The sequence below is a fragment of the Acyrthosiphon pisum genome, chromosome A1 (genome assembly GCF_005508785.2).
Source record: "Acyrthosiphon pisum isolate AL4f chromosome A1, pea_aphid_22Mar2018_4r6ur, whole genome shotgun sequence".
Taxonomy (NCBI): Eukaryota; Metazoa; Arthropoda; class Insecta; order Hemiptera; family Aphididae; genus Acyrthosiphon; species Acyrthosiphon pisum.
Window position 1 is genome coordinate 78341401 of NC_042494.1, and position 10125 is coordinate 78351525.

At 26.4% G+C, this 10125-nt stretch overlaps 1 protein-coding gene across 3 annotated transcripts; it reads right to left on the minus strand.

The window, feature by feature from the left end:
- Positions 1-2494: 2494 nt before the first annotated feature.
- On the minus strand, positions 2495-7946 carry LOC100163194 (phosphatase and tensin-like). Of its 3 annotated transcripts, none has more exons than XM_016802453.2 (10): positions 7723-7946; positions 7437-7631; positions 5992-6124; positions 5756-5930; positions 5575-5682; positions 5034-5178; positions 4772-4956; positions 3871-4034; positions 3419-3657; positions 2495-2962 (listed from the first exon to the last, which is right to left on the minus strand). In XM_016802453.2, exons 2-10 carry the CDS (start codon positions 7585-7587, stop codon positions 2943-2945), a joined length of 1320 nt encoding a protein of 439 aa, XP_016657942.1. In that variant the 5' UTR covers positions 7588-7631; positions 7723-7946; the 3' UTR covers positions 2495-2942. The 3 variants fall into 3 exon arrangements, with proteins under 3 accessions (XP_016657942.1, XP_003242877.1, XP_008180621.1); XM_003242829.4 differs by having other exon boundaries at positions 2495-3041; XM_008182399.3 differs by having other exon boundaries at positions 2495-3091.
- Between the last annotated feature and the right edge of the window lie 2179 nt (positions 7947-10125).

A 10125-nucleotide genomic window follows, 5' to 3' on the forward strand; every position in this document is an offset into this window, starting at 1 on the left:
TAACTACTAAGGTGGAATCGTATTTTGTATTTTTAATACTTAGATATAAAAATTGAACATTTTATAAATTTTTAACTGCGAAATAATTATTAAATTTTAAATTTGATAATTTTTGTCAAAATTCGATCTTTAAATGCTTATAAAAAAAAATTGTGCCTATGTATTTTTCAACTGCTATTGTAACAATAAAAAAGGAGCCTTGTATTAAATTTTTACACTGTTTGGCCGAACAGATAAAACTTTGTTAATATTTATAGAAAAAAAAACTAAAAAAATTGAAAACTGACGATGTCCGTAAACAGCTCAAAAAGTGTCAAATTATTTTCAAAATTTCATCGTATATAGAAAATACTAATATAAACATTCAGTGAAATTTTCATGTATCTACAGTTATTCGTTTTTGAATTACAACAAAATAAGGAAATCGCTACATGAGAAATCGAGTGAATATCCAATGTTGTAAAAATTTGAATTTCAAACGATCATAAAAATTTAATTTGACTTTCTTATAGATATTTTTTGTTTGATAAAGCTACATAATCTTATAAGGAATCTTAAAAATTTAAAATTTAAAAAAAAAACACACATCATTGTAAAATCAATACATTCATAGTTCCACTAAGAATCTAAAAACCTAGAATAACTATTTTACTTATTTTGTTGTGATTGTATAATATTATTCGTTAGTACCTACTTGAAACTTCTAAAGTATACTATTATATATCTATGATAGTATCACGGTTTGTTGTTATGTATAACACATTTTAAGTGCATAATGGATATTGTGATATGATTAATTTGGAATTTATTATAGGTCAATTTTTTTTTTAATACTATAGATTAGTATATAATATGTCTGATACCTAGACTGACATACCATCTCTGCTCAGAATCGTTTTTCTTATACAATGATATTATATCATTGAAATTGAAATCCAATTTAATACCATCCATTATACAGTGACCACTTGTAACCTACTGTACAGCAGAGCGACATCCACTTACCCACCTTTTTTAAATTATATTTGGTACAGAATTTGTTTCCTATGAAAAAATTCTAATTTACACCAGTGCCGATATTATTTAATGGTAATTGGTGAGAGAACATTCCATACCAACTCGATACTCCGATTGAGAATATACAATATGTACGGGCATTTGTAGTCAATTGTATTGTGTCATATTATTATTATTATGGTTTATATCAAGCTGATCATATAATTATCCTATACGCACAATGTAATAATTTGTATGGGTACTTTGTATTAATCTAAAACCGTGCTTGGAACCTAAAAATCAAAGTATAGTTATTAGGTGGGAATTCCATATTTACAACTCCTAAACACTTTTAGTTATTATATTATAATGTAGGTATTACCAACATAATAACCACCTTTCTGTTAAGCATCATATTTTTTAGTAAATTATCAAAAAGCTCTATATTTATAATAATTGCTTGTCTTGTCAAACTTACTATTAAAAATAGACTTGACATTGAGATACAATGTTATAAATTACACTATAAAAATACAAAATGGGCTGATTTATTTGTTTTTTTATAAGTATTTAATGACTGCATAAAAGCAAGCGACTGGACTATATTCTTTATTTTTATCATAGAGTAAGAAGATATTTTTATGAATAAAAACATATCAAGGATTATGCAAGTACACAATTTTAAATTAAAAATGTAATTAATATTTGCCATACTGAATGACATAAAAAAAAATACACCAGTGTGTTGAAAAGCAAGAACTGTTGGTTAGTCCAAGGAACGGACAAATATTTCAATTCCCTTTTCCACTGACCATACAATTCATTATTTTCATATAAAAACCAATCCATTTTGTTTTATAATTTATCGAGTAATTTATGGATTATTATAGCAATAGTTAATAAGAGTTTGTTGTTATTTAATAGTAGTAAAATATTTTTTTTAATAACAAAATTCCAATTTTGAATAGCAATAAAAATACAAGTCATAATCGACATAGTATCACAAACCAAAAGGAAAATATCACAATACATATTTTCAAAATGTTTACAATTCTATGTTAATAATTGCTGACATAGACATTTTTGCTGTCTAAAAATATATTACCAATATACTTCCAATAAATAAGTAAAAAACAATCTGAATTTATCATTATTCATTACCATAATATTATTAAAAACTAAATGATTTGAAAAATAAAGCAAATAAAAAATGTGATATTTTTTACCTTCTTAATTATATGTATGTAATTATATGTATATACGAAAAAAAAATTAAGACAATATGACAAATCATAATATAATGATTTTATAGAAATTATATGTTCAAACTTTTTATGCATTAAAATATAACAACAAAATATACAATATTAAATTGTTCTTGTGTTGTACTATTATTTGTTTTATAGATTAATGAGTGAAAAAAAATTATAATAATACTGGTAAATAAATGTAAAACCATGGCAACAATCCTATTAAACATGAAATAGTAGGCTATAACTTTTACAGAATAGTTTATATTCTAATCATTAATATATAAATAAATATTATAACATAAAAAAATTTAAAAAAAAAAAAAAACATTGTTCCTAAGTCCATTTTATTTTATTCAATGGCAACATTGGAAGACTTAAAAAAAAGACATATAAATAAAAATTAACAGATGAACACGAAAATAAAAAATAAATTTTTAATAAAGTTATCAGAATTAAAACTTTATTTTCTTTGTACTATAAAAATAATAAAATAGGCGAGTGTATGCCTAATTATGGAGGAGTTTTTAAAATCCAGACTATAATAATTGTTATAATCTATATAAATTTTTAACTTAAAAAAAAAACATTAACTTGCAGTTATTATATACAAATATAGATATAGATATACATATACATATACATATAAAAATACGTTTATGTTGTTCGTCTTCTGTTTGTGGCACTCCCAATATCTTACAGATACGTCGACTCGCCTAGAACCACCGGAAACACAATCACATTTGCATCTACGCCATCAGGTGTATTGTGCTCAAGCGACAGGTTTACGAAAGCCTAAGGGAGAGAATAAAGCGGCCTTCACCAATCATTATTCTAAAAAAATACTACACAACAATAATCAGAGATGATGGCGTTTTACTAAAACGTTCGAACAAGAATAAAAATATTAATTATTTCAAATTAGATTTTTATGTAACGAAAATGTTCATTTTAAAAATTTAAGTATATACAAGGGAAAATAATAGTTACAAAACGATACACAAGCGACAATTTGTTCATGTGTATATTATTATACTAATATTTTCCACAAGTCTAATGAGACAGGGAGTTAAAGCGATAGCCTAGATTTTTAAAAGAATAATAAAATTATTTTTTCACTAATCATTATATTTTTTTTAATATGCTAATTATGTTTTGAATAAATCACTGACCAGATTCCCATCCATCTTCTTCTTCTTCAGCTGTTGTACAACTACTTGATTCACTTTCTGATAGTGTTTCACCAACAACTGGTTCGGAAACATCAGTACGTTCAAATAATAAGCTTACATGGAAGTCAGCACTAAAAAGTTTATTTTGTTTATCCTTATGGCCGTCCAAATCCCATTTGTTCATGTTTAATGTCAACAGGCGATTATCACTTCCACCCACATGACCAATAGAGTTTGTACTATTACATAAATATTTGAAATCAACCATTATATTACATTATAAATTCTTTTCATATTACTTTTAAGTACTAAACAATTCATGTTACTAAAAAGTATATTGAAAATTCCAAAAAAAAATCATGCTAAAACAGCAAACTCTATTATATATTTATTAATTATATTAATAATAAATACATGCATTATAACATTAAGTTAAACAATTATAAGCTTACCGCATTTGATTATTTGGAAATCGAAAGTTAGTTGAGTCATCCATACTATTAGTATGAACAGTTTTTTCATGCTGGCCACAATGTTTATTTTCTCTATTACCATTTTCAGTAACAGCTGGTTCACGAACGAAAAAAGTATTAAACCAGAAATGAAATAGTTTTTCCTGAAACAATAGCACAATGCGTAACATATACACTTTTTAAAACAGAAACAATAATAATTAAAACCAGAATTGATTGACTTTTTTTTAAACCACTATAATTTTTGCAAAATTAAAAAATTCAAGGTGCCTTACCCTATGTATCAATATTTAATTACATTTGTTGATTTATCATATAAAAACATTCTGTATCAATTGCTTATTAAAAGCTTGCGTAGCCTAAAATTCTTATATTATGAAATAATTAAACAAAAGTTACATTTTAATTTAATTTACAATAAAAAAAGGTGTATAAACTATAAAGTAAGTTAAAAAAGTTTTTCAGATAATATTTCAATAAATTAAAATATTAACTTATAGTATTATTACATATTAATACATAATATTTTACAGAAAATTAATACGATTTTATAACATTTTGTGTTAAACATTGTTTAACATTTTCGATTGTCTGTAAAATGTAATAATAATGCTTACGTCCTTTTGACATACCGCCTATATTTTAGTGATATATGTATGTATGTGTACCTGCGTATATCAGAAACAATAAATGTAAATTAATTTAATTAAGAATATGAAAACCTTCACTATTCCAGACATGATTGTTAAAAACATTTGCAAAAATATTTAGTTATTTTTTATTTTGATACCCTTAATTATTTTGAATACGAATAAAAATAATATTATATCATATTTTTAGTTGATAAATGTTAGAAAATAATTTTATGTTAAATTTATACCTTTTTCTTCATTTTATGTTTATTGTAACACTCTACTTTCACATCTCCAAGGACTTGGGTCATTTGTGTTAAACGAATTGTTACATCAGTAGCATTACGTCGCATATCCTGTACATCAGATGAATAGACTTTTCTGATTTTTGAACTATCTCCATTTATCCATTCTGATATTACTAAACGGATACCTAAAAATAGAATTAAGATTTTAAGTAATATACTTACAAAATAATGTTGATGAATAATACAAACTATAAATACTTACATGTTTGCCCCGAATTAAAAATATTAGGCACTGGATCTAATTTTATTTCCTTTACAGTCAATACCACAGGCTTGTAATTTAAATTTTTTTCAACTAACAATGCATAATAGTTTACATATCTTCTTTGACTGGGAATAGTGACACCCTAGAAAGAAATAAAACAATGTTTATCTGTATACATTTAAAAATTAAATAAGTTGAAATAAGGCAAGTCAATAGTCAAAAGAACACAATTATATGTTACATAATTTGAAGTACTTTATAACATTGTATTGATGAAATTTAAATGTATTTAGAATGTTTATTAAAATTGAAAAGAAAAATATTTTTTTTTCCTTTAAAAGTATTTAAGTGAATTTTTTTTGGGTTCCCAAATTTTAATATAATTTTTTATTAATTGAATTCAAAAAAATTTAAGTAGATATATATGAAAAATTATAATTATATTCATAAAATGTTACAATTGTTTTACTCAAATATCATACTAAAAATTGTTTAAATGTATGAAAAAACTTCTTCATTTTTAAGTTTCATTTCTAACCTTTTTATCAAATGTTCTCTTTTGGCCATAATAATTGAGAGCTTCTTCTGCTGATAAACATTGTAAACTATGAATTAGATAGCAACATATCATTACACCAGTTCGGCCCTTAAAATTAAAACAAGTTTTATTAATAAAACAATAATAAATAAATAAATACACAAATTAAAAAAAACTTTACCTTTCCAGCTTTACAATGTACAGCAGCTACATTTCTGCTGTCTCTAGCAAGCCATTGATGGACATCTTCACAAAAAGGTTTGATCACCTCAATGCTTGGGGGATTATGATCTTGAAATGGGTAGGTAGCCACACGTTGGTGGAATTTCCGAGAATCATAAGATCGTTCTGAACAACTAAAATGATAATATTGAAAGTATATTAAAAAAATTACATTTTAATCGAATAAATACTTACAGATTATATATTTTATAATGATTAGGATGTTTCTGATCAAGGAGCCTGCTTACATCATCTATATGATTTCGGTAAACTACACCTTCTAAATTTTCTGCTGGAAATCCCATTGCTATCACATTGTGTTGAATGTCTAATCAAATCAATTAAGGACAACATTGAACAAAACCATAAAAAAAGCATCATAATTTTACCAAATATTGTTTGTTTTCTAATAGTCTTTAATAATAGTTTTTCAATTCTAATATGAAGAATTTCAAGAGATAGAACAAATAAATTATGATCATGCAACAAACATTTTTTGTAGTGGAGACTGAATTTACATCAATAGCTGTGATTCTATTATTTAAGCAAGTAAAATAATAAAAATAATTTTATATGTTGAATACTTATTTCAAAATACAATATAAGTTTATTTTGCTTAGAAATCTTAAACTAGGCTACAATCATTATTTCAAAAATATTAAAAATTTGAAACCATAATTTGAAACCATTAAAAATTACATTTTTGATAAAATAAATTTACTTTTTTAAATGACAATTCTCGACATACACTTTTAATTTAATATCCTAAAAACAGAATTTTTTTTGAGAACTTTGATATTTTAAAAACCAATTTGAACCAGTAGTTAACAGGTCGTAGGTATTAAAGTAATACTACAATATACTATTTATCATAAGTCATAACTTAAAATAATTGGTGATCACTAATTTACTACATCGAAAATTACTAGAAAAATATTCTGTTTTAAAATATGAAATAAAAACTGGCATGACATTTTTCTTTTCAATAATACTGTTTATTAATAAAGTATGTGAAAAACAGTTTTCAAAAAATATAATTTTTTTTTTAGATAATTTGTAGATGTTCACTGTAAAACCTTGCAGAATGTCAATATTATTTATATTTTCAATGGAGTCTGTTACATTTATAAAATTACACTGTCTAGCCACAAAATATTATATTAGAAAGAAATCACATTATTCCATTAACAAAATAAATGTTAAAGCTACGAGTAAACTAACATAATTTATTTAATACGTATTTTTAAATGTAGTATATAGTGTGGAATATATAAGAAAAATACAACTAATCAAATAGGAAAGTGTATTTGTTCATATCTACTTCATAAAATGTTATTAGTAAAATATTAATCAAATATTCAAATATAATATTATATTATGAAACTTGGTTAAAATTTTCAAATGTTTTTAAAAAAATCTTAGGTTCATAAAAATATTATTTGGTTAATATAAAATTGTGTACTATATATTTCAACAAAAAAACCATTCAATTTTGAAAAATATATAATCATTATAACATATTAACATACCTAGAAAAAACTTTTGTGTACAAAAAAGCAGTATTCTAATAAAGTATTTTTTACCGATAAAAGTATATCTAATTTGTAAAATAATTAATCAATTGGCAATTCAAAGGATACAAGTCAAATCGAGGTTGAACCCATCTTCAGTATAACGTTTTCTTTGTTTACTGACCAGTTTTTTAATTGGATTAGTCATTTTGATGTTGGGAATGGCCATTCTGGTGCGGATTGACGAGCTATGCACCAGACCAGTAGATTGTTCGTCCATGGCCCTGCTGTTTACGGTTAGTTATGTGCATTGTATTTACTAGACTGTGAACAAACAACAAGGCATTGAATGTATAAACATTCGAGAAAAAAAGGTAACGCATTCCACATTTTAATGTAGTTTAAACAGCCTTACCTTATAGTCAAGTCCAGAATAAATACGTAGGTAGTTTATATATCAACAATACATTTTATATGTGATCAATAAGATGAACATTATGCCTATTTGTGTAATGAGTAAGGGTGATAATTTACGACTGGACACTCCAGAGATGAAAAGGGACAATGCAACAGAAGAGGGGAAAAAGAAAATGAAATGAAAAATAAAAACTTATAACATTTTTAACATTAAAAAAAAAAGAAACAAAGAACTGGAAAGCTTACACCGTAACAGTCTGAACAATTGTGAGATACATAATAATTACATACACCACCCAATGTGACCAACAGAAACCATGGAGACTAAACTAAATAAAAAAACCACAGGGCACAGACCACGATTAAGATATTATACCTATATATCTTAAATCGTGACACAGACCATAGACTTAGGGCCGTTCTTACAATGTACGGTTAAAGTTAACCGACACTTAACCGCCAGAATTCTGCCGGTAATAAAATCTGTTATCATCCGGCTAGCGTTAACCGACACTTTACCGGACATTGTAAGAACGGCCCTTAATATAATAATAATAAATATTATTTATTAAAGAATGTAGAAGCATTCTATCTATTCTGCGGTAGTAGCAGCATTGAGTAAATTTAATATACTATATTATATTAAATATATTTAATCAAATATAAATGTTAGCAGTGTAAAGTCAGAAAATATTAATGGTATCGGTCATCAAAAATTTAAAATTTAAAATATATTATGCAATAGCCAATATTGGTATATTATACTACATTTATTATAATATTGGTTATTAATTATTACATGATTTTATAAAGAGTCAAATGTCCATGCTACTACTAGAAATCAAAATAATTGATTATTTTCTTTTAATTCGTGGTTTTGGTAGAGTAGGGGACATTCAGTAGGTAACACAGTATATATAGCCATATAGGTACCTACACAATAAACTGAGAATTTATCCATAAATATATTAAGATATACCATGGCTTAGAATGGTTAAATATTTAAGCTATGATACTACAATAATATTATAATAAAATTATATTATTTACTCTATGAAATATACATGAGAATTATTGAGATTACAAATGAGTATGGCTGCATGAGACTGATTTTTTGTAATTAATTAGATATTAGTAGTTAGAAAATTATTCAATACGCAATACTAGTATACGTATACTACTATATAGTATATACTCGATGGTCAGTACTCATTTATTATAGTACCTACTTGCTATACCTATAACTACTTACTATATTTACACACCACACACGAATAGTACGAAGATTTTAATAACAACTATAACCTATTGTAAGGAAGTTTCGGCAGTGGGAGTTTAATATACATAGATGTTTATAAATTATAAATGTTTAATATATATATATATAAATATATAGGTAATAGTGTAATACTATAGTCCATAAACTCAAAGTACTAATGTAGAGCATAGTATTTATATATAATACCCAAGCTCGGATTAAGGGGGCAAGGAAGCCTTGGCCTCCTACCTCAATAGTTAGAATTTTTTTAGGGGCCTTAGATTTGTACATTACTTTATTCGTCATAGGCTATAACACTGCATAAATGACCTAAAAAAAAATCGATGATTATTTAGCTAGGAAAAAAGCTTGTAAATTATAATTTATAAATAAAGTGATACATTATTCATTATTTATTGCTATGTTCCCAGGGGCGGATTTACCCATAGGCCACCAAGGCACGTGTCTAGGGCGCAAAATTGATTGGGGCGCAATTTTTTAGTTAATTTTTACTTTTTAGTTTTTCATAATTTCATAATTTATTATATTTACCTAAATTTATATTTGATATTAATTTTTGTTTGTATACAACTTGCATGAAAAAGGAGAATGGCTCTCGTAGCCCCGTCGCAGTAACGTTTTAATTCATAAGCTATAATACCTAACCTCGCAGTTTGGGTTCAATCCTGCTACCAGCGTGCGCTGCGTCACGCCGCCAGGGCTCGAGGCTCGATATCGGCACTCGACGTCTCGACGAGGCAGTTGTCGGCGTTGTCTATGTTAATGCATGGGAGGTGGTATACGGGTGTGCGGAGTAAACACTTACAATATTGTGAATGGCGCATGCGCAAAACGCCAGCCAAGGCAGTCAAAAATACTGCCTCTGGCCGCCGGGTACATTGTTATAGCTGCTCTACTAGCTAGTTGGGGGACCGCTCGCACAGTTCTTAGCAAGTAAATAAAATTGGATTGAACCACCTCACCCCGCACTCGGCATTCTTAGAATACTGGAATTAATTCTGGAAATCAGATGTCTTGATAAAGTAATTAATAATAATAAACATTGCGACGACGTGCGTCGCTGGCACTGTCGACCGTCTCCTGCATAGTGCATACTGCTCAGAAATCTTAAAGATTTCATTC

Bases quoted from the DNA above. Each gene is read 5' to 3' on its own strand.
- LOC100163194 (XM_003242829.4), bottom strand. From the start codon at position 7,587: ATGGACGAACAATCTACTGGTCTGGTGCATAGCTCGTCAATCCGCACC. The intron at 5,179-5,574 runs GTTAGAAATGAA...ATTTCTTTCTAG, and splicing joins AGAGAACATTTGATAAAAAG to GGTGTCACTATTCCCAGTCA. The intron at 4,035-4,771 runs GTATAAATTTAA...CTATTGTTTCAG, and splicing joins AACATAAAATGAAGAAAAAG to GAAAAACTATTTCATTTCTG.